The sequence below is a fragment of the Vulpes lagopus genome, chromosome 6, assembly GCF_018345385.1.
Source record: "Vulpes lagopus strain Blue_001 chromosome 6, ASM1834538v1, whole genome shotgun sequence".
Lineage (NCBI taxonomy): Eukaryota > Metazoa > Chordata > Mammalia > Carnivora > Canidae > Vulpes > Vulpes lagopus.
Genome location: NC_054829.1, coordinates 82,515,805 through 82,540,548, shown reverse-complemented (window position 1 = coordinate 82,540,548; position 24,744 = coordinate 82,515,805). Strand labels below are relative to the sequence as shown.

Genomic DNA, 24,744 nt, shown 5'->3' with positions numbered 1-24,744 from the left:
TCTCTCTAGCTCTCTATCAATCAATCAATCAATAATTGAAAAAAAAAATCCGTCTTGGCTCTCTTACCCCTCTTTTCATGTTACAACTTGCTTTTGAACTTGATGTGAAGTGAACAACATAGCAAACTTTTATTAGAGATGCATGCATGTGTTAAAGCTTTATTTTAGAAGAAATTTACAGAGACTTTTGTAATTTTTAAGTTATCTTTAATTAATTAAAATGTATATCTTTTTTTTGTATCTGTATAGCATAATCCCATCAGAGTCTGCTAGTCGACCCAGAAAGCCCTGTAATTGTACAAAATCGCTGTGTTTGAAATTGTAAGTCTTTTTGCTACTTTTTCTTATTTCATATACTTGGAAATGCTTATAAAAGCAAATGCAGTTAACTAAAAAGTCTTAACAGACCAGTTTAATAAAGTCTAAGTAATTTAGATAAACATGCACATGAATGTCTGAACACAATTATGATGGTTTAAAACTACTCTTTCATTCATTCAGAAAGAAGTAATTTTATAGTCTTTACCATAGATGAGTCACTAGAAGAGGGGTTTAGGGACACAACAGCATGAGACAGACCTAGTTCCTGTCTTTAATAATAATAAATTTGATCTTAGCTATGACCTTTATATTTGGTTTCCTAAATCAGGTGGTACTCTGAGGAGCTTTTAAAATTGTTGTATGATTAATTTGCTTATTCTGCACTAAGAGATTTGGCATGAAATGGTTAAGTGAAAAGCATTGGTCAAATAAGGGGTTTAGAATCCCAAGAGGCACGACTGTGGTTCAAGTGAGCCAATTCCACTACAAGAATATAACCCATGTTTTTCCTTTTTATGATTTCAAAATAATTCACTTTAGGAGCATATAAAATCACATTTCTTTTGTATTGACAATAGATACTCCTGGAACTAAGTTTCTAAACCAAAATTCTAGGAGCTAGTGACTTTAATTTTGAGTCTGATCACATGGTTGACAGTCAATATATATTAACTCTAGAACTAGGTGGCTCCGAGTACATTCTAAAATGCTTTACTGGGGACTCCTGGGTGGCCCAGGGTGTGATCCTGGGGTCCCCGGATGAGTCCCACATTGGGCTCCCTCCGTGGAGCCTGCTTCTCCCTCTGCTTGTGTCTCTGCCTCTCTCTCTCTCTCTGTCTCTCATGAATAAATAAATAAAATCTTTAAAAAAAATAAAAATAAAATGTTTTACTGCATATATAATGTTTTTAATCAGATAATTTCTCATTTTGTTTAACAATGACTTTTTGATGTGACTTGCACTGATTTTTATATTCCAGATACTGTGATTGCTTTGCAAATGGTGAATTTTGCAACAACTGCAATTGCACTAATTGTTATAATAATTTGGAACATGAAAATGAAAGGCAAAAAGCAATAAAGGTGATTATTTTTACTTTATTTAACTGACAAAAATTTCCAGTTTCAGCTGATTATTGTAGAACTCTGTTGTTTTACAATGTCTATTAATTCCATTTGCAATGTTTAATGTACTGATTGAACTTGAGTTGATATGTGATCTGTTTTGATAGGCATGCCTTGACAGAAATCCAGAAGCTTTTAAGCCTAAGATAGGGAAAGGAAAGGAGGGAGAATCAGATCGACGTCACAGCAAAGGATGTAATTGCAAACGATCAGGATGTCTTAAAAACTACTGTGAATGCTATGAGGTGAGATGCTGGTTGAGGAATATAATCTGTTTTTTTGTGAATAACTTTGGGAAGGGTATATTGTAAAAATTTACCTGAAAATTGGGAAATTACTCCACTCTTGCAGTTTGAAAATGTGCACAGTCAGTGCAAGGACACTAGTTTGAGGAAAACAGGGCTTCCTAAGCAGGGCTTCAGAGGAATGACATTTTGGTTTTGTCATTACATAATACTTTGGGTCTCATCGCCTGGTTTATCAGTTCATAACTTCTTGATCATTGTACCTGGAAGTATGGCAATCAGAGGCCCAAGTTTATTCATTTTTAGTAAAAATAACATCAAAGTGGATTGGAAACTGTAGCCATGGTCCTCAACTGAGGGGCAGTACTACCCACTGCCACCTGTGAGCTTTTTGAAAATATATATAGATAGAAAATAGCCTGCATTCTAGAGAGTAGTCATGAAAGTAAAGATTTCTCTTGCCTAAAATACCTATGGTGCCCTCTTGAAGAGCACTGCTCTCCGAAAGACTGAATTATGTTAAGAAGTTTGCTTTCTGAGCCTGAGGATAGGAAAGGAGACATATGGAATATTGCTGGCTAAGATTATTGGCCATCGTGAAGTGATTGCATCTGTTTTTGCCATTCCACCATTCCACTCAACTGGCTGTTTTTAGTTATTGGTCGAGCATCCTTCCAGGAGAATGTGGTTGAAGCTCTGCTTTGAGAGATATTATTTACTTGTTTATTTTTAAATGCTATTTAAATCATCCCCTTCTTGCTATAGACAAAGTGCTGTATAGTTTGTTTTTATTTTCAAAGTTTAAATATAATAATCTATTCATGCGCAAGATTAACACTATGTTACTCTGTTGCTTTCTTGGTGAAATTCTCTCCTGACAACCTTTTGAGTTGAGTCATTCCTACAATTAGTTGGGTCTTCTCATATATTATCTTTTCAGTCTTTCAAACTTCCTGTGTAGAGAGGGATACCTTACCTGGGTGGCTCAGCGGTTTAGTGCCTGCCTTTGGCCCAGGGCGTGGCGTGATCCTAGAGTCCCGGGATTGAGTCCCACGTCGGGCTCCTGGCATGGAGCCTGCTTCTCCCTCCTCCTGTATCTCTGCCTCTCTCTCTCTCTATGTCTATCATAAATAAATAAATAAATCTTAAAAAAAAAAAAAAAAAAAAAGAAGTCATAGCCTCACAGTTGGTAAAGTTATACCAAGGATAGCACCCTTCCTTGGTAGGGTTTGCTCTGCTTCAGGAGTAGAGTATGTACCTGCCATTTAATGCCCCTTCCCATACAAACTGTGTCACGGTAAAGAAATTGTGTACTGTTTTCTCTGTGTAATGATTTGCAATTCACATACTTTATAAGTCAATTACTCCTCTCAAGAAGTGTATTAAGGTAACCTCTTATTAGTCCTAGAGTCAATATGAATGAAAATTGCATGTAATCAAGAGTATTTTGAAAGTCTCTTAAATGTCTTACAGTCCAACAGTTTTTTATTCTGTGTTGGAAAACATAGACTCTTTTGTTTGAACACCTGACGAAATAGGTAGCTTCTGTTCATAAATCTATCGTACAAAATTTGTCCTGAATATTCAAAAAATGTAAGTTATAAAACCAAGTTCACAAAAAGAGAGGAAATGGAAATTGATGTAAAGCTGGGTCAGAAAGATAAAGCAGCCCTTCCATGCATGCAGCATTGAACAGTCAGTACATGCTAGGCAGATGAAATGCAAACATACAAAAACTAATAATTTAGTTGAATCCGAGGATAAATAGAAGTAGAAACGGCAGTGCTGGTTGAGATACATTAGAAGAGAGAAAGCTGCCCTGTTAAACTAAAATCCTTGATATTCAAGGCATACAAAATGTCCAGTTACTAATTTGTCATTCTAAAAGATCAAGAAATGGAAAAACTTGGAATATACTAAACTGGCAGTGGCTGATTGTCTCTCTGTGAATTGGCTGTGATATTGTCTGACAGTTTGTGTTCAGTTGTTGGGGTTTTGAATTGAATTGGCTTTTTTGGTCCAGTTGGTCTGCATCTGGATAACACATTCATGTTCCTTTCACACACCTTCAAGGGCTTGAGTAGAAGAGTGACTGTCCACATTATTTAAATGGTTGTGCCTCTTAACCATTTTTCCTCCCAATTTTTGACCACAAGGGAAGTTGAATTAGCAAAGCTAAATGAATACCCCCAAAATAAATAAATAAATACCCTATCATTTTAATTTCTCCTTCCTGAGTTCCTGTCAGATTATTAATACCTTTTTTTGGTTCTTCATATTTAATCCAAAGAACCATTAGTGGTATGTCTTTTGCCCCCTTGATGTCAGGGATTTTATCTCTTCATCAATACTTAATAAGTATTGCTTTAGTTAGATTCTCAGACTGGCTCATAGTAATAACCCAATTAACTCAAAATGTATATCCATTTTTTCCCTTGGTAAAGAGAATTTATTTGTGCATTATGAGAAAGGAACAGGGTAAATGTTGTTCATCATAATATGATTCGTTTATCTTGCCAGGTGTTGTAGAGAGAAAGGGCAGTTGGTATGTTTCTTTAAATTGACATGAGTTAACTGAAGAAAATGGAGCCAACAAAAAGAGATACTCAAATTTACTAGGTCTGGGAAATGTAAATGAAAGAACAATGAGATCCCACTTTACCTCTTTCCCCCAATCGCATTGCTAAATATTAAAAAGAACTACAATATACAGTTGGAGGGAATGTGGGAAAAGCTTTTATACATTGCTGATGAGATGTGAGGTGTTATAGCCTTTTGGAAAATGTCTGGCCACATCTATTAAAATACATGTACCAGTGAGCCCAGTTCTAGAAATCTAGCTCATAGAAAGAAAAGCACAATATATACACACACACACACAAAAATTTTATGTATTATCTGTGTTACTCAAGAACTGGAAACAAAATAAATGCCCAGCAACAGGAAAGTGAATGCCCAAATCAGTTGTGGCACATCCATACCAGGGACTACTGCCCAGCCATTAAATCAAATGAATCCAGTCTATGCTAGATGACTGTGGGCAGGGATTCCATGAGGTGTAGTGTGAGAAAAGGAAGACGCAGAAAATGAGCATTTGATTTTGTAAAACAACCTAAATAAAAAGAAAAAGACTAGTGTATTTATTTATTTATTTATTTATTTATTTATTTTTTTAAAGACTAGTGTATTTATTAAGATAGGTATTTGTACATGAGTGCTGTGCTTTTCTTAAAAATACATGTTTTACATATTTTTACATACAAGGACACACTGGTTTCATATGAACTATTGTTGGGTTTCAGGAATCTGGAGAAGGGGATTCAGAGAGGGCAATTATGGAGATTATCCATAATGGAAATAGCATCTATGAAATTTCCTTTCATGTGATATTGTGCGTGTGTTTGCATAAGTAGGAAGTCACCAACATGTCTGAGGTGGTTGGATTCTGGATGACCGTTATTTTTAATACGGTATCATTCATATTCTTTATAAAGAATATATGTTATTCATATTAGGAGGAAAACTTTTAGATGGGGGAAAAACTGACACAGAAGGGCTCAGAGACATACACTGTGTAGCCAGTCTCAGACTTAAGAATACCTGACTCTCCACATGTATAGTTAGCCCTTAGTGTTTATCAGGAAGAGATGTTTCCATTGTGTCTTACTGTCAGTTGACCAGTTAATTCTGTTATCTATTGATTTGATCACAGAATCTACTTAAATGTTTTTGAGGTTTGATTTGGAAGCTTTTCTTTTGTAAATCTTTTAGGCAAAAATTATGTGTTCCTCAATATGCAAATGTGTTGGCTGTAAGAATTTTGAAGAAAGCCCAGAAAGAAAGACACTGATGCACTTGGCAGATGCAGCTGAAGTAAGGGTACAGCAACAAACAGCAGCAAAAACGAAGTTATCTTCTCAAATTTCAGACTTGCTTACTAGGCCAACACCAGCTTTGAATAGCGGAGGAGGAAAGTAAGTCAATATTTTAATCTCCTTTTGCAGTACATATATGACTATATATATGACTATATATATGTCTCCTTTTTGGACAAAATTGAGTTCATACTTTTGGTTGTAGCAGACTTCTTTTTGCATTTTCTTTCTGTCTTTAGTTACTTGGAAAGGAATTTGAAGGTAACAGAAAAACCACTGTCAGATATAGTACACACTATGAAAATGTACAGTAATGCATTAATTCACTGGACTTATTAATTTAATTGAATTTCTCCCTACTAAGATGAGGTCATTATATAATTTGACAAACCCCTAAGAAAACAAATTTTTATATCTGTTCCTGGTAGTAGTAGTCATAATTTTGCACATTCTTAACTTCTCTTGCCTTTCTTGGGCCCTTGTGGCACTTTGCCCTTCTACTGGAACACCTTTCACACACTTTATTATTGTAGCCCCTTATTTCACAAGACTGCTGAACTCTGAAGGAGGAAAGCTTGAGCGTAAAGTTTGGCTGAGCTGAGTCTAAATGTGCTCTGTAATAGTTTATGAATTAAACAAGCACTCCCTCTCTCTGAGTCTTGGTTTTCTCAACCTTCCCATCAGCCTTATGAAGTGGCTATAAGGAATAAAACATCTCTGTCCCAGCGTTTGGCAGGGCCTCATGCTGACGTGGATTTACAGGTTTTGGTAGAGGTTAATTTGAGGAATTAGTAAATGCAATGAGCCTTGCAAATGGTATATTATTTAAAATGCTTAAGTTGAAATAGGCTTTAATGCTTATAGAAATGCTTCTTTTTAAAAAAAAAAAAATAAAGATTTAGGGACACCTGGGTAGCTTAGTGGTTGAGCGTCTGCCTTTGGCTCAGGGCATGATTCCAGGGTCCTGGGATCAAGTCCCACATCGGGCTCCTTGCAGGGAGTCTGCTTCTCCCTCTGCCTGTGTCTCTCTCTCTCTGTGTCTCTCATGAATAAAGAAATAAAATTTTTTTAAAAAAAGATTTTTTTTAGAGAGAGAGAGCATGAGCGGCAAGGGGCAGAGGGAGTAGGAGAGAGAATCCCAAGCAGATTCGGTGCCGAGCACGGAGCCCAGCGTCAGGCTCGAACTCATGACCCTGAGATCACCTGAGCTGAAACGAAGAGTCAGACACATAACAAACTGAGCCACCTAGGCACCCCTAGAAATGCTTCTTTTTTGCAAAATATTTCAGATAGAATTCTGAAATTTCAGAATTTTCAGATAGTAATTCTGAAGAATTCTTACAACTAGAATATAATTAGCAAATGGTTATTGACTAGATAAAGTGGAAACAGATAGACACTTCAGTGAAGGTTGTAACAAGGGATCCTTTCTGGTCATCTGCTTTCAGTAATCCTTTAAAGATATTGCTACACTAAAATATTTACAGTTAATTTTCAACCTGGGAAAATGTTTACAGTATTATAAAGTGTAAAAGCACAAAATTATTACACTATAATCAAAACTATGTAAAAAACTCTTAAAAATTTATACTGTCATGTTCTTAAACTGTTGTCTGAGTAACAAAAATTTTAACTTAAAGCTTCCTTTCACTTTATAATAGTATCTTCCAATTTAAAGTATTTTGTATTTTAAAGATTTCTGTACAACTGTACAGCAGCCCAAATGCTCACTTTCTCTTGCCATAGCAGGTCCTAATTTCAGACTTCATTTGTCCTGCAGTTTCTTTCTGTCAGTGTTGTCGGCTTAGTGGTTACATTAGGCTGCCTGATTTTGATTTTGTCTTTGAAGACTTGAAGAAGTGGCTACACACGCACACGCGCGTGCAAATTGGCTACATATAGCAAGCCTCAGGATAGATTGCTCTTATTTAATACCTAACAGTTTAGGTCTTTATGAATGAAATTCCGTGTATAGAACAGAACTCCCTTTCCCCTTAGTTTTGTCTTGAGTGATAGAACAATGCAAAATTTTGTCTTTTTTTTTTTTTTAAATGAACAGTGTGCTCCAGGACTGTGGGAGAGTGCTTTGTTTTTAGTGTCATTCAGGAGATTGTGCTTGCAATTCCCAATTTTACTCATTCAGCAAATATTCATGGAGTGTCGCTATGTATCAGGCAGTGTTCTAGGGGGTGAAGAAATAAGAGTAAATAAAACAGATTGCACTCTAGAAACTAACATTCATGAATTCGGAGTACTTTGTTAGAGAATTATCCAGTCAACATGTAGAATGAGCATCTTTTAGTTAACCAGATAACCCTGTCCAGGTAATATTACACATTATTTTTTTTAAATTATTTTTCTGGGATCCCTGGGTGGCTCAGCGGTTTGGCACCTGCCTTTGGCCCAGGGCACAATCCTGAAGTCCCGGGATCGAGTCCCATGTCGGGCTCCCGGCATGGAGCCTGCTTCTCCCTCTGCCTGTGTCTCTGCCTCTATGTCTATCGTGAATAAATAAATAAAATCTTTAAAAAAATAATAAAATAAAAAAATATGGGCAGCCCCGGTGGCGCAGCGGTTTAGCGCCACCTGCAGCCCAGGGCGTGATCCTGGAGACCTGGGATCGAGTCCCACCTCGGGCTCCCTGCATGGTGCCTGCTTCTCCCTCTGCCTGTGTCTCTGCCTCTCTCTCTAGCTGTGTCTCTATGAATAAATAAAATAAAATAAAATAATAAAATAAATAAAATAAAATAAAATAAAATAAAATAAATAAAATAAAACAAAATAAAATAATATAAAATAAAATAAAATAAAATAAAATAAAATATAAAATAAAATAAAATAAAATTATTTTTCTGGGCAGCCCAGGTGGCTCAGCTGTTTAGCGCCGCCTTCAGCCCAGGGTGTGATCCTGGAGACCCAGGATCGAGTCGGCTCCCTGCATGGAGCCAGCTTCTCCCTCTGCCTGTGTCTCTGCCTCTCTCTCTCTCTCTCTCTGTGTCTCTCATGAATAAATAAATAAAATCTTTAAAAAAAAAAAGTAAAAAAAAAAAGTAAAAAAAAGTAAAAAAAAAAAAAAAAGTAAAATATTAATAAAATTATTTTTCTGAACAGTGTTGTGTTTTTTGTTTTTTGTTTTTTTTATTCATGAGAGACAGGCAGAGACACAGGTAAAGGGAGAAGCAGGCTCCATGCAGGAAACCCGACACGGTACTCGATCCCGGGACTCCAGGATCACACCCTGGACCGAAGGCGGTGCTAAACCACTGAGCCACCCAGGCTGCCCCTGAACAGTGTTTAAAAAATAGGCTCAATCATAAAACCAGGGTCTTTTTAAAGCTCTTCAGGATGTGTTTGTGCTCCCGGCACAAATTGTAACGTTCGGCATGCTGTTGAATCATGAAAACGTCAACAGATTTTCACTTGAAATAATGTCATCCACTTTTGTTGTTCAACACCATCATCATCTTTCTCTCTCAAAAATCATTTCAGATTGCCATTTACATTTGTAACGAAGGAAGTAGCGGAAGCCACGTGTAATTGCCTTCTTGCCCAGGCAGAGCAAGCAGACAAGAAGGGAAAATCAAAGGCAGCAGCCGAACGGATGATACTTGAGGAATTTGGACGATGTTTGATGAGTGTCATCAACTCTGCAGGAAAAGCAAAAAGTGACCCTTGTGCCATGAATTGCTAACTCTTGCACAAAATACTGATAAATGAACTGTACAGAAAACTGAAGGTGCAGGGACACTTGATTTTCTGGAAAATAGTTTAACAATTACTGTATTGTTAATTCAGTCCTTGTGAGACCTGAAATTATAATATTGAAAGACGTGAAATTTTAAATGAGGAAATTAGTACATTTTAAATTTTAGTTAAACCTGTTTGTGCCCCTTCTAAATTGTTTTTCTTTATTGTATTATATGGATTTTTAATTTGCATGGGTTTCTTAAGAATTAGATGTTCTATCCTTCTGATTCTATTGACAAAGGACATTTATAAATTACTATAATTTATAACGTATGGTGTTGTATGACTTTGTTCCAGTAGAAAAAGCCAGAGAACCATTGGTATTACCCAATCATTCTCTGGCACTAGACCTAAGCAGATAGAATGTCTATATAAACAAATTCTTATGAAACATATTCAAATGACGTTTTGTGCTTAGAAAAGCACTATCTTTTGAGGAAACACCAGCTTTTTTTAGCACAGATTCTGGAATAACATCCTATTGTCACTTTGGGAATGTCAGAGGGGAAGTAAGTAATCTGTAGGCACACTTTTAAAATAAAAAAGGTGTTTTTTTTAAAAAAACAAAGTGTTGAGGGACAGTAAAAAGTTATCAATAGGCAATGTGTTTCTCCAACAAAGGGAGACTAAGAAATGCTCTAGGGGTGTTTCCGTTTTCTTTGAAGGAGGTGGTGTGCATTTGAAATGATAATAAATTGTCAACGTGATTACTGGGTACTATTAAAAGTGAGAGGTGCATATGAATAGAACTTAATATTATTATGTAGTAATGATATAGAACCTTACATAATTATCAGGTATAAAATTTGGCTTGGATGGAGAAATAAAGAACATTGAAGCTCTAATAGGTGAAATTAGGGAAGGATTTTTCATCTGTACAATTCTCCTTATAGACTTTTGAACTAAGAGGTCTCAATCCAATGTATGAGTCTTACTTGATTTACTGAAAGGGCCTCCTAACAAAGCTTTCAAAATTATAGTGGGATTTCTTTTTTAAGGAAAGCTTAATATGGCATTATTTTTAGCCAGTGATTTGATAAGCTGAAGGTATGAGTGTTTTCTTATTATTACTAAAATAACCTAAATCATCTTTTCCTAATTTAAAATTCAAAAGCTTTATGAATTTAAGAGCCAATAATAGGACTCTGGGTTTTATGACAAGAAGAAACCATGTGTTGGAATTCAGGCATTTTGTTAGGTACCATAATCATCAGTAATTATTAGTATATGATTATTACATTTCCTACAAGGAATCTATAGTTGTATGTATTAAGTGTGTATATATGTTCATATGAACACACAAGCTATAGGCAATAGAAATTAAGTAATGCAAAAGAAGATTCCGTTATTTACTGAAGTATCTTACTTTTGAAATTTGGATTTATAAAATTATAGTGCAGTAACTCTAAATGTAGATAGTGCAGAAATTCTTAGCACCTCAATCTAGTATGTTTAATTAAAATTTGTATAAATGTAAATTAGTGTAAGAGGATAAAATATCTAATCAAGTTATTTTTCAAAAGATTACCTTTTTGGTCTAAACCTAAACTTTGTTTATTTTGTACATATTCTGTGTTTAACTCTAATTGCACCTTTGTGATGTGTATTTATATACAGTGTGCAGAAAATGTTTGTGAAATTTGGATTACAATTGTAGATTATGTATGACAGCATTGCCTGAGAATGTTTTGCTTGTAAAAACTTGAAGGTGCAATCAAATGCTACTAGTTTTTCTGATTTTCAAGAAGCTATCTAAAGTATTAAGACTTTTCCTTCCTGTGTAGTACTTACTAAGCAACTTTTTGTATTTAGGCATTTGCATCAAATTGCTGAACAAGATTAATATCCACATTAATTCAACAATTTTAAAAGACTATTTGGGAGGGTTGGGTATATAATTTTTTTAGCTCTATTTACATCCCAAAGTAGAAAGATTAAATTTATATTTACTAGAGCTATTCAAAGAATACACTTTTCTATATTGTAAAAACAGGACAGCAAAGTAAATCATACAGAAAATAAACATTTATACTATTCTGTAAAAAAAAGGATTTTGTTTTTCTTTAAAAACACTTTTAACTATCTTACAAGAAACTTTTAAAATCTGCTTTTAAGTAAATTTGACATTACTTCTGAAAGCACACAACTAAAAAATGTCTATCTTTTTGCCCAATTATGATTAATTGAAATTGCTTTAAAACTAGAATGTCTCTTTTTCTGCTGTTCAAAGGCAGAAACTGAGTCTTTTTCCTGTCCTTTAGTATTTGATGTTTTTGTGGTAAGCACCTTTCTGAGTTTCCTTTTCTCTCAAGAACTTGAAGCAACCTATAGGTCTTATCTCTGGATTATCTGGGAAACAGAACCTTCAAGTTGCAGTAATAAAACAACCAGAGCAGCAACAGTAGGGAGAGACTACTGCTTTAGCTTACCTATTCTTTTATGGGGACAACTGACATTTTCTCAGTCTTCTGTAAAATGTAAATAAAAATACCTTTAGAAAAGTTTTCCACTTTTATTGTTCTGTAACACAAATAGCTAAGAAAATAAATACTTGTTATGTAAATGCAGCTTCGAACCAGGACCTCTAGCATCATGTTGCATCCTTTTCCAGCATTTTATGTAGAAATTCCTTGGCAGCAACCCAGAGGGAAGCTAGAAGCCTTTACTGTTGGAGTTATTTTCTATTATGTCAATTATTTAGGACTTTGTATGTTTGTGAGGATTTCTTTAACGTAGATTTTGTCATTATCCATAGGCCATATGTGGACTTTTTATGAACCAAGGCTTTTTAAATTAAAATTTTTAAGTTTTATGAAAGGCATGCTTAGTCTTTACTCAAAAGCAGTAAGAAAATAAATATATTCAGGGTAATATTTACTATAAGGCCATAGACTTCAACTCTGTGATTATATTATCAAATGAAATCTGGCAATAGGTAAAAAGAATGCATCATGATCTGGTAGGTTTATCCCAGGAATAAAAGGTCGACTCAACATTTAAAAATAATCAATGTAATTCACTGAATCAGAATACAAAAGAAGTAAAACTATACGATCATCTCAGAAGTTACAGGAAACCTTTTGAATATACTAAAAACTGCTGAATTACAGGCTTTAAAAGGGTGAATATTACAGTATGTAAACTATATCTCAAATGGTTTTCAAAGAAAATTGAAAGGTGCGGAAAAACTGACAAAATTCAAGACCCATTTATGATTTAAACACATACACTCTTCAGCAAACCAGGAAGAAAAGGGATTATCAGCTAGAAAAGACCAATTTATCAAAGTCTACAGCTAACATCATATGAATGATGACGACTGAATGTTTCCTCCTCAAAGACAAGAAGGCACTCTTAGTCAACATTGTGTTGCAGGTCACTGTACAATGAGGGGAGAGCAGGTTGGAAAAGAATGAGAATGTCTACTGGTGGATAATGTGACTGCCTATATAGGAAAGTCATGGTGATCTTTAAAAAAAAAAAAACAAAGCTGCTGGAACCAGTGAGTTTAAGCAAAGTCAATATATGAAATTGTATTTTCACATAGTAGCAATGAGCATTTAGAAACAAATTTTACATTACCATTTATAGTAGCACCACAAAACATGTAATGTAACCAATTTATACAAGATCTTTAGGTGAAATGTAGAACACATTGATAAAATTAGAGAAGACCTTAAGAGATATACCATGTTCATGGATTGGTATGTTCAATATTATTAAGATCTCATTTCTCCAAATTGGTCTTTAGTTTCCACAAAACTCCAGTCAAAATCCCAGCAGGATTTTTTGTAAAAATCAACAGCTGATTTTAAAATTCATACAGAAAGGTACAATTAGAGTAGCCAAACATTTCTGAATAAAGAACAAAGTTGAAAGACTCCCACCTGGCTTCAAGACTCCTATAAGGCTAATCAGGTCATTGCAGTACTGATGAAGTGTTAGACCTATGGATCAATGGAACAAACAGAACACCCAGAACTAGACCGAATATATATAGTCAGTTTTTGACAAGAGTTCAAAGGTAATTCAGGGAAGAAAGAAGAATCTTTTTAACAAAAGGGCTGGGAGATACATATGTTGAAATCTGAAACTCAACTTATACCATAGACCAAAATTAACTGAAAATGGATCATAACCTAATGTAAAACCTAAAGCTACAAAACACCTAGAAGAAATAATAGAAGAAAAATTGTTGTGGCCTTGGGTTAGACAAAAATTTCTTAGATACAAAACTAAGTATGACTCCTAAAAGAAAGAAATGGATAAACTGGACTTAACAAAATCAATGTCTTCAAAACACACTAATAAAAAAAGCCATAGATGCAGAAAATATTTGCAAAACACATCAGATAATGCACATATATCCAAAATATATAATTAACACTCAACTTAAAAAACTGACCTTCCAAAATATGGGCAAAAGACTTGAACAGACCTTTCACCTAAGATTATGTGGATGGCAAATAATCTTATGAAAAATGCTCAGCATCATTAGCCATTAGGAAATTGGAAATGAAAACCACAATGAAATATCACTGAACACTTATTAGAATGGCTAATTCAAAACAAAACCCTGATGACCAAATATTGGGAAGAAAGGAGAGCAAATGAACTTTCTTATACATTCCTGATTAGAATGCAGAGTGGTACAGTCATTTCACAAAAGCAGCTCTGGCACTTTGTTATAAAGTACAACATAACGCTTACCATATTATCCATGTATGGATATCGCACATTTTTATTTATCCATCAGTTGGACATTTAGGCTTTTTAATTTTGTAGCTATAGTGCTATGAAGTTTGTTTACAAGTTTTTAAACGGACGTTTTCATTTATCTTGGGTATATATGCCTGTTAGTAGAACTGCTGGGCAATATGGTAACTCTGCATTTAACTACCCTTTTAAAGAACTGCCATGCTATTTTCCAAAGCATCTGCATTCCCACCAACACTGTATGAGGGTTTTAATTTCTTCACATTCTTGTCAACACTTGTTATTGTCTTATATCCATCCCAGTGGGTGTAAAGTGATACCTCATTGTGGTTTTGATTTGCATTTCCCAGATGGTTTATGATGTTGGGTATATATTCATGTGTTTACAGGCCATGGGTAATCTCCTTTGAAGAATGTCTATTTGTGTTCTTTACCCATTTTTCAAATTGGGTTGTCCATCATTGAGTTACAGTAGTTCTTTGTATATTCTGGATGCAAGTCCTTTATCAGATAAATTAGTAAAAATTTTCTCCCATTTTGTGAGTTGTCTCTTTCATGACAGTGTCCTTTGAAGCACAAATTTTTTAATTTTGGTGAAATTTTTGTTGTTTATGTTTTCGATGTCATATTCAAGAAACTATTGCCTAATCCAAGTTCCAAGGATTTACTCTTTTTTTTTTTTTTAAGATTTTATTTATTCATGAGAGACGCACAGAGAGGCAGAGACACAGGCAGAGGGAGAAGCAGGCTCCACGCAGGGAGTCCTATGTGGGACTTGATCCCGGGACCCCAGGATCACGCCCTGGGCCAAAGGCAGATGCTAAACCGCTGAGCCATCCAGGCGTCCCTACTCTCTTTTAAGAGTTTTATAGTTTTACCTTTTATAGATAGGTCTTTGACCTATTTAGAGTTAATACTTTTGCATGTGGACATCCAGTTGTTCCAGCACTATTTGCTGAAAAATAGGAAGGATAAATTTCTGAAGAGAATGTTTGTTTTCCCTGAAAAGGACAAAGGTGCTAAGTGGAAAATATAAACTAAATTACCCTAATCAAATATGAATAATTTACTTTAAAAATTCACTGTAAAGCATATCATGTTAAGTAAACCTGATATCAGACTTGAAACACTTTCACTAGGGCAAGAGCAATTAACGGTTCAAGGCAGTGAAGGATATATTTTTGTCTTCCATGTCTGTCCAATTTATCCAGCACTTAAAGAAATAATGTGTAACACTAATTTCTTTAAATACAGAATATATTAGTACAGTAGTACAATGCAAGAGCAAAGAACACAAGACACCTACAAGTATGAACCTAGTTTTAAGTAAAACTCAGGACAAAACTTGGAATTATATAAACAATAAGTTAAAAGGTAGTGACTTAACAAATAGGCTTCCTTTAAATAAGATTTATCCAGTGTATCTAAACTAATTCTATTGCAACAAAAACCACAATATCTAGACTTCTCAGCCATAGCTCTTACATAAAATGTAGTACAACTCTGGTTACATCTCAAAACTTAAGCCTTTGTTTGAGGTAGAAAAAAACAAATATATCAAAATATACAATTTAAGGGGAATTTCAGGTAATAAAAACTTTCATCTGGTCATTAATCTTTTGCAATTTCAAGTTTTCATATTAACTGTACATGAATATTCACTCAATGATAAAGAGTAAATGTTTTATACACAGAGATGAATCATATGCCTGTTTCTTCTTTTATCCACTTATAACACTCCCCAGATGTTAAAGTACATATACCAATATGTTTTTCTATTCATCTTTTCAAGCCTGGGTATGAGAGAATGGAGAAAATTGTCCTTAGTATGTTTCCATCTTCAGATTATTTAAGCTTCTCTAAATTTCTGAAAACACTCATTATTAAATCAAGACAAATATTTTCATAACCATTGTCTCAAATGGTCTTTTTCTAATTTATTAATCACCTGGTGTGAATCCCATTATTCATTCAATACTGAAAATACGTCTATTTCAGTCTCCCTGCAAGCATAAGGAGACTTCGGAAGGAGAAGCTGAAATAAGGCTTCTCCTCATTCTTTGATGGGCATCAGGCTCTTCCAGTGGAGTCAAGTAAGTATCCACTCAATTATTCAAAAGTAGTATTTTAAAGTCCAAGGACAATGGATTGTGAAAATGATATCACCTATGTACTTCTCAGACTACATTCCCCAGCTTCGCTGCAGCACATTCTGTTTTAGGGTAGCCTGGCCAAGGGGTTTTGTGGTCATATTTTATTTTAGCCTAATTTTCAAACCGCATCTTAATTTTTATATGTAATAAAAATTATATCCAAGATTTTATAGGTATTCTGTCAACATTTTCAGTTTTTTTCCTGTCAACATTCTCAGAGCTGTAAAACAAAGCTCTTTCAGTCTATTTGTAAAAGTCAATCTTTTAATGACTCTTAGTTGTTATACTCTCGTTTTAAGGTAGACTGAACAAGTTCAAAGTAGGTCCCATTATTCAGTCTTATCGTAGTATATTCAAAGGCAGCACCTGTTGGCTAGACTCCTCCTACTGACTTACAGCTTTCTACAATCCAAGTAACTGAAATGCTGCAAACCATACCAAAGTGCAAGATTTTATAATATGCATAATCAGAAATTCTAATAAGTCAGAATTACAAACTTGTCAACTATGGTCAATTTATGAGATACGGTAAGTTGAACTTTAAAATAAATGCTGACCAATTATTTTTTATAAAAATTTTGAGACATTTTAGGTCCCTCATTTGAATGGATAGCCATCATTACTTAACAAATGCCTGAATTTATTGGTATTAGCAAAACCTGAACATCTGTAATCTTGTAAAGATGACCACTGCTTCTTTGACAAAGTTTTCATCTCAAGTCTTTCTGAATGGTGTTTTAGAGGGTACTGAGCTACATCTTTAGCTCTGATTTTTAAGAAACAGATTATTATATCCTTTAGTAACTTTACAAAGTGATTGATGGCACACACTTCTCCATCAAAGAGATGCTCATCTAAATCTACAAAAAGATAAATATGCCCAGAAAGCTCACACAATATTTTCTGCTGGAGATATAATTCTCTCTGTTTAGGAAGTAGTTCATAGACTGCCATTCTTGAATGGGTTCTTACAATTCGCTCACAAATATTTATGACTTGACAGAGACTTTCTGAAGGGATATGCAAACCGTTCTTCTTTTTGACACATAACAGTGACCCAATTTTAGCAACTTTGAGATCCGAAGCATACAATGCACTGATGCAGTCCTCACAAGTTAAAAGAGCTGATAACTTATTTGCAACATGACTGGCACAACAGGTGAGTTTTCGCCTGTGATCTGACAGATCAAGTAATGCCTCACTGAGAGGACAATTAGACCAGTCTTGGCAAATATCCTCTTTGTGAAAAACAGTCTTTATAACGCTGATACCATACTGACGCTGAACTGTCCAAAGGGCCAAGTCTGTCCTTCGATCAATTGAAATGTCAAGGATGCTTACTTCACTTAGAAAAACTTCATCTTGTAATCTGTATCTGGTCTCCAAATTATGGTAAGCTTTCTGGAATGCCACACAGGTAGGGTTAGAAGTGGTTACTAATACCTGTCTAAGCATCTTCAGAAATAATTCCAGATGGTCTTGACTGAATTTATAAGTCAGAAGATAAGGAAAAGGCATGATTTTAGGGAAAACATAATTCTGGTAGAGCCATTTTAAGCTCTCAGCATTAAGCAAAAATCCCAAGAATCCTAGTTTTCGCTTACCTTTAATTATTTGATTGTTGCTAGCATCCGATAATGTCACAAAGATAGTCTTGGCTTCAATTAATACCCGATTAATTTTACTGTAAGTTTCAGGCAGTAGGGGTCCTTTAAGTCCCTTTCCATAACAGTTCCTACTATTAAAAATGTCAAACAGGTTGTTAACTAAGCGTAAAAAATGGATGGTACCAATACAGTTTTGAAAAGAAGGCAGGCCTAATGACAGCAAGCATTCCAATGCACTGGCCACGCTGTCACTGAACACTTGGGCTGCACAGTTCATCTTCAGTACATGGTTTTTCAGATTTGCAAGTTTTCTTGGGAGTCTTTCCATATTTGCTAATTCCTGTTCCCCTAGTGCTACTAACTCCACAAGGTGCTGCCAATGTGCTGTGCCATTTATGAATTGAATGCTTTGAAAATTCTGAAATGCATTTCTTATTAATCTGAGTAAGTGGCAAGAATCAAAGAAGTATGCAATCTGTTGACTAGAAGACGAAGGATGCTGAAATGTACACTTCATGTTGTCTCCATCAATATGTATCCCCAATGCTTTTGCCATCTGAACACTGTGAGCTGTAGCATCAGACGTAACAGCCAGAACTGTGATCCCTATGTCACTCAGTTTGCCAATGGTAAGACGCAGCAACTGAGCTTGCAAATATCCGGATGCCCTGTTTACAAAAAAATAACCAAGAGGCGTTCTCCAGTGACCAGAAATACCCACTGCCATTAACAAAATAGTTTCTGAGGCAAGGGGTGTTTCATCGGCATCAAGTATACCAAGGCCAAAGTCCATAAACCCTTGCAAGTGGTGACTACTGGGGTCCCATTGAAGTTGTTGCTTGAGAGATATGCCTTTTATTATCAATGAACAATACTGATATAGCTGGTCTCCATTCTCTACTCTTCGTTGAAGAAAAGAAAAAATGTTGCTGTTGAAACCTGGACTGGGTTTGCATTTGGATAACCATCTGGAAAATATAAAAAATGAAAAATATAAAATTCAAATGAAGAAATTTTTAAAAAAGGAAAAATACCTTAAATGGTACTAAAGTCGGGGTGCCTGGGTGGCAAATTCGGTTGAATTCGGTGGCTCTTGGTTTTGGCTCAGGTCATGATCTAGTGGTCATGAATCTGGTCCACACCAGACCCTACGTTCAGTGTGGAGTTTGCTTCAGATTCTCTCTCCCTCTCCCTCCTGCTCGCTCTCTTTCTCTCAAATGAATAAAATCTTTAAAAAAAAAAAAAAATGGTACTAAAGTATGGCCTCAAATCCTTATAAAAACAAAGCCAAGTATAAGTAGCCAAATTCTACAGACATTTTCAACCATGTATTCATATAGTTACCAGAAAATAGTAAAATAATGGGGAAACTGAGAAACAGAGGAGTATTTCAAGATGCAAACATACCACAAAGCAATTTTCATTGCTCATTTACTTTTTTTTTTAAAGTATACCAATTACCCACTTTGTTCTAATTGATGTGTTTAAAATTTAGATCATAAACCAGTCTTACCTGTAAATTCAATGAAATAAGAAAACTGTTGTAGAGGAAGGAAACTCTGGGAGTATCTAGCACATCTACCCCATTTTACAGGTTAGGAAACTAGGACACAGGAAGAGCTCACGCCACATGGTCCTGGCTGTGCTGCTAGTTCTGTACAAACGTAGAAGCCAGATTTCCTGAGGTCCTGCTAGTGCTTTTCCCACTGCTCCTTGTAGCCTCAAAATTATGCCCTCAGGGACAATTAAGGTGTCTGCATTTGTCTGCCCTACACAAAGTACCTACATTATTACCTTAGGAGTTCTTCTGTAGTGTCCTCAACCCTCCCAGACTCCTGATTATGCACTCCTATTAACCTTAGCATTTGTCTTCAAAATCGTTTTCACACAGTTCTGATTTACTCTAATTTGTTGTAGGGTCAGGAAAAGCAACAGCCAAGTTTAATCATTGTCTAAAATAAGATTAAATGGATGCTAAAGTAGAGACTGGAGAGTTCACCCTGAGGTCTACTTTTGTAACTCAAGTAACTTTTGGGTTTTTGTTTTTGTTTATTTAAGATCTTTATTTAGAGAGAGAGAGAGTGCTAGCATGAGGTGGGTCGGAGGCAGAGACAGGGGGAGAAGACGACTCTCCGCTGATCAGGGAGCCCAATGTGGGGCTCAATCCCAGGACCCCAGGATCATGATCTGAGCTGAAGGCAGATGCTTCACTGACTGAGCCACCCAGGTACCCTGGGTAGGCGTTAGTATTTCTGATTTTGGGGCTATATTCTAAGGTGCCAAGGTTTCGTCCTGGACAGTCGACCACTATTTAATTTTTTTTTAAAGATTTTATTTATTTATTCATGAGAGACACAGAGGGAGAAGCAGGCTCCATACAGGGAGTCTGATGTGGGACTTGATCCCAGGTCTCGAGGATCATGCCGTGGGCTGAAGGCGGCTCTAAACTGCTGAGCCACCCAGGCTGCCCGACCACTATTTAATTTAAATGTACCTCTCTAAGTATTTCAGGACAGGGCTTTCCAAATATTTTGCTGTAACCTAAAAGTTCCATAAGTGAAATTTACCCTCACTACATGCTATGCACACACACATATATAACATTGTGTATATAATGCCAACTATGACCCACTAAACTGATTTTTTTTTTTTTAAGATTTTGTTTATTTAATCATGAAAGACACAGAGAGAGAGAGAGGCAGAGACACAGGCAGAGGGAGAAGCAGGCTCCATGCAGGGAGCCTGACGTGGGACTCGATCCCGGGTCTCCAGGATTACTCCCTGGGCCGAAGGCAGGCACTCAACCACTGAGCCACCCAGGCGTCCCACTAAACTGATTTCAAAATGCACTAATGGGTTTGAAAAACACATTTATAGGATGCAAAAGACATACTTTGACTCTTAAATTGCTTATAACCTATTTAGGAGACAAAAGTATTAATCAAAAAAAATTTAAGTATCAATCGGTTGTTTATATTTTAAAATAGTAAAATAATGATGAAACAGGTCAGTGCTACAGCCCACTACTATGTTGAATACCTTTTGCAAAGATGCTTCCAAATTTTAACTTTAATTTCTTTCTCTTGCATTAGGATTCTCAAATGAACACCAAAGATGCTTACTGTGTTGCATATGGAATCAGTATGTAATGAAAGTATTTCATGCCTCGATGTAAAAGTTTTTAGTTTAAATAGGCTAAGATAAAGCTTATGTTCTTTGAGCTTGATTTTTAAATAGAAATCTAAATAGTATTTTTATGTCCATAGCTATGAGACTGAGGTCTTGAATATCAGGCAGAAAGATATGTGGCCTTGTTTTTAGAAGTTTCTATATCTGAAAATGGAAATACCCAAACCAGGTTCGTGACTTAGAACTGTAGAGAAGTGACTGATTTCTGTGTCTAACCTTTCTTCCCTTTTAAAATGAAATTTTTTTTTGATAGTAAAAAAAGGCACATTATTTTTTTAAGAGTAAAACAATACTGAAATGTGCAAAAATAATCACTTTAATATTTATACTGAATCTTTTTTTTTTTACTTAATAGTAATGTTACAGAAATATTTTTCTGTGTCCTTAACTATTGACTTACAGCTTAACTATTGACTTACAGCATTTTAAATGTGTACATGGTATCCCATAGTATAGTTAAGCCATAAATAATTTATGCTGTTACACTAACCTGTCTTTCAACAGGTTATTTCCATTTTTTAGATAACAGCACTGTAACATGTACTCATGTGCACATATATACACATACATACTCCTGTCACTTATGCAATTCCTAGGAATAGGATACAAAAGTAAATCTACTTATACAAGTATTAGAATAAATGGATTCAACTTTTATAAGAAATTAAAAACAAATTTTGGACCTCCAATGCACAGAATTGGATTAATAAATTTAAAATTAATTTACATTCCAATTCTCCTTCACACAATTTTTACCAAAAATTTACATTCTCAACAACATATTTTAAATTAAACAACAGCTTAGTCATGGAGCGATTATAGGGAGTCCACTGGGTGGCTTTAAACTGCCTGGAGAAGAACTGCTGAAGAGCCATGATGCTGAGTTGAGTGTTTTTCAAGACTGTTAGCTCTTCCCATAGTCTTGTTTATCTCTGAATCTCTCATATTACCTTCCCTATTAGAGGGAACTCTATACTATACTATATTACTATATTATATTACTATATTATATTACTATATTACAATGAATACCTAAGAGAAAGTTAGAGAAAATATAATATAAATATCATACTATAAGTATCATTATTAAAATAAGGAAGGCTGAGGATGTTATGACATTCTTACAAAAGATATGTGAAAACAAACTACCTTCAAGACCCAAAGAACTGGAATTATCTGAAGTACAGCTCTGGGAAGGTTCTGGACATAAAGAATTTAAGAGAGAACTGAAAAAGATGCAACATCAGAACACAGCAAATTACAGAAGTGGCTTATAGTGGGTAAGAATTAGAGAAAGATACAACAAGTAGAAATTAGTGAGGGAGGTACCCGTCTGAATCAAAGGATTTTAAAAATATAAGTCTGGCTTGGTCTGTCATCATCTAATTGTTTATCATATAACTGTCTCTCCATCATCAAAGAGGAAAAACAATGATTCGCATTTTCTCCTTTCCCCCCCAAACTTCTTATGTCTCCTGCCCCAACTCTCAGCTATTATCTTTTTAAGTAAGCTTGCCCAGTGCAGAGCCCAACATGGGGCTTGAACTCACAGCCCTGAGATCAAGACATAAGCTGAGATCAAGAGCTGGTCATTTACTCAATGGAACCACCCAGGTGCCCCTCAGCTATTATCTTTATATCACTAAGAAAATAGAAGCAATCCAATAAAAACTCATTTTCCCACTACCAAATCTGTTAACCTATTGAATGTGTATCTCTGCCTTTCTGCCCCTTGTTTCAATGTTTTATAACAAGCATGTATTACTATCATATTAAACAAGGTATTTTAGTTTCAGACAAAGTTCCAAAAGAAATAATAACTTTTTGAGTACTAAAGTTGTACTAAATAGGGACATTGGGTGGCTCAGTCGGTTAGGCATCTGCCTTCAGCTCAGATCATGATCCCGGGGTCCTGGGACTGAGTCCCAAGTTGGGCTCCCTGCTCCCTGGGGAACCTGCTTCTCCCTCTCCCTCTGCCAGCCGCTCACCCTGCTTGTGCGCCGGCATGCTCTCTCTCTCATCAAATAAATAAAATCTAAAAAAATAAATAAAATAAAATTGTACTAAGATAATGTCATAGCAAAGGTTATAAAATGCAAAATGACCTGAAAAGAGAAAAGATCAGTGTGAGCTGGAATTGCCAGAGAATATTTAATCCAGAAGTTGATGTAGAACTATAGGAAATGAAACATCTCACATAAACCACAGTGCAAAATCAGGAATCAGTGGTTTTTAAAATCAGTGAAGAGAGCACTTGACTAAAAAAGGCATAGAAGGGGGAGATACCAATATAGTGTCTATAAAAACATCTCCTGCCTAGCAGAAAGCACACATTTAAAAATAAGAATAACATCTGGTCTAAATAGCACAATCATATTATGGAAGAGCATGAATAAGCCTATACACAAATGTTCAACTCAATATATTAAATGGCCATTACAACCAAAAAACGGGAACAATATAAATAAATGTCCAACAGTTGGAGAATGCCGTGGTTAAGTAGAGTACAACTACCTGATACTATGCAGTTATTAAAGATCGTACTATGTAAAAAAACTAATAAATTTAAGCACAGAAGAATAACTGGAAGAAAATTCCCTAAATGTTAATAATAATTGTTTACATATAACAATTGGTAGAAGAATTAATGAATTTTCCTTCTTTTTTCTCTCATTTCTATTTTTTATTAGTATTATTTTAATAGTATGTGGAGGAAAATTATTCTTTAAAAAGAGTATAATACACAGCATGATGACTACAGTTAATAATACTGTACCATATATTTGTTTTTTGTTTGTTTTGTTTTTTTACTTATTTATGAGAGACACAGAGAGAGAGAGAGAGAGGCAGAGACACAGACACAGGGAGAAGCAGGCTCCATGCAGGAAGCCTGATGTGGGACTTGATCCCAGGACCCTGGGATGATGACCTGAGCCAAAGGCAGACGCTGAAACCGCTGAGCCACCCAGAGGTCCCCGTATCATATATTTGAAAGTTGCCAAGAGAATAGGTCTTGAAAGTTCTCATTACAAGAAAAAAGCAATTTTAATTTTGTGTGTGATGAATGTTAACTAGCCTTAGTGTGGTGATCATTTTGCAACATATACAAATACTAAATAACTGTTATACATTTAAAACTAGAATAGTGTTATATGTTAATTACATAATCTCGCAGAGTTTCTCCAGCTCAGAGCCCCTCTGAGTCTGTTTTAAAATTGAAGCAGTAAGAAACCAAGAGGCATGTTCCAGGACAGGGGGCTGCTGTCCTTCCCCGCTGGCCTCCGCCTTATCTACACTGAATTAAATGGAACACTGTTCTTTAGACAGCAACTTGAGCAACTGCATTTCCTCCTTACATCTATTTGAAATGCTAAATGACTGTTGAGGCATTTTTTTTTTTCTTTCCACAAATATTTACCAAGGGACCATAGTGCTCCAGGTACCATGCAGGATCCGTATAAGAAAGTAGCATAACAGAATCAGATGCAGACCTCAGACTGAGGCGGCTCCTGGTCCAGTGGGAAAACAGTGTTTTAAGAACTATGATTCAGGGATATGTGGGTGGCTCAGCAGTTGAGCGCCTACCTTCAGCCCAGGGCATGGTCCTGGAGTGCCAGGATCGAGTCCCTGCACTGGGCTCCCTATAGGGAGCCTGCTTCTTCCTCTGCCTATGTCTCTGCCTCTCTGTGTCTCTCATGAATAAATAAATAAAATCTTTAAATAAAAATAAAAGTACTATGATTCAGTTCTGTATCATTTGTGTGAG

The 24,744-nt window shown here is 35.5% G+C and overlaps 2 protein-coding genes across 12 annotated transcripts in view; one reads left to right on the top strand and one right to left on the bottom strand.

Annotated features, from left to right (window-relative positions):
- The window catches only part of LIN54 (lin-54 DREAM MuvB core complex component), a 67,066-nt gene extending 55,705 nt beyond the window's left edge, over nucleotides 1-11,361 (top strand). For 9 of the 10 annotated variants that reach the window (XM_041758196.1, XM_041758189.1, XM_041758192.1 and 6 more), the window contains 5 exons: nucleotides 250-321; nucleotides 1,302-1,404; nucleotides 1,554-1,691; nucleotides 5,463-5,665; nucleotides 9,056-11,361. In XM_041758196.1, the coding sequence (XP_041614130.1) occupies nucleotides 250-321; nucleotides 1,302-1,404; nucleotides 1,554-1,691; nucleotides 5,463-5,665; nucleotides 9,056-9,257 (718 nt within the window). In that variant the 3' untranslated portion in view covers nucleotides 9,258-11,361. The remainder of the gene's footprint in view (nucleotides 1-249; nucleotides 322-1,301; nucleotides 1,405-1,553; nucleotides 1,692-5,462; nucleotides 5,666-9,055) is intronic. The other variant, XM_041758193.1, reaches the window with a different exon arrangement.
- Nucleotides 11,362-11,811: 450 nt separating this feature from the next.
- THAP9 (THAP domain containing 9) overlaps nucleotides 11,812-24,744 on the bottom strand; it is a 23,472-nt gene continuing 10,539 nt past the window's right edge. For both annotated transcript variants that reach the window (XM_041758186.1, XM_041758187.1), the window contains one exon: nucleotides 11,812-18,757. In XM_041758186.1, coding sequence (XP_041614120.1) covers nucleotides 16,780-18,757 — 1,978 coding nt within the window. In that variant the 3' untranslated portion in view covers nucleotides 11,812-16,779. The remainder of the gene's footprint in view (nucleotides 18,758-24,744) is intronic.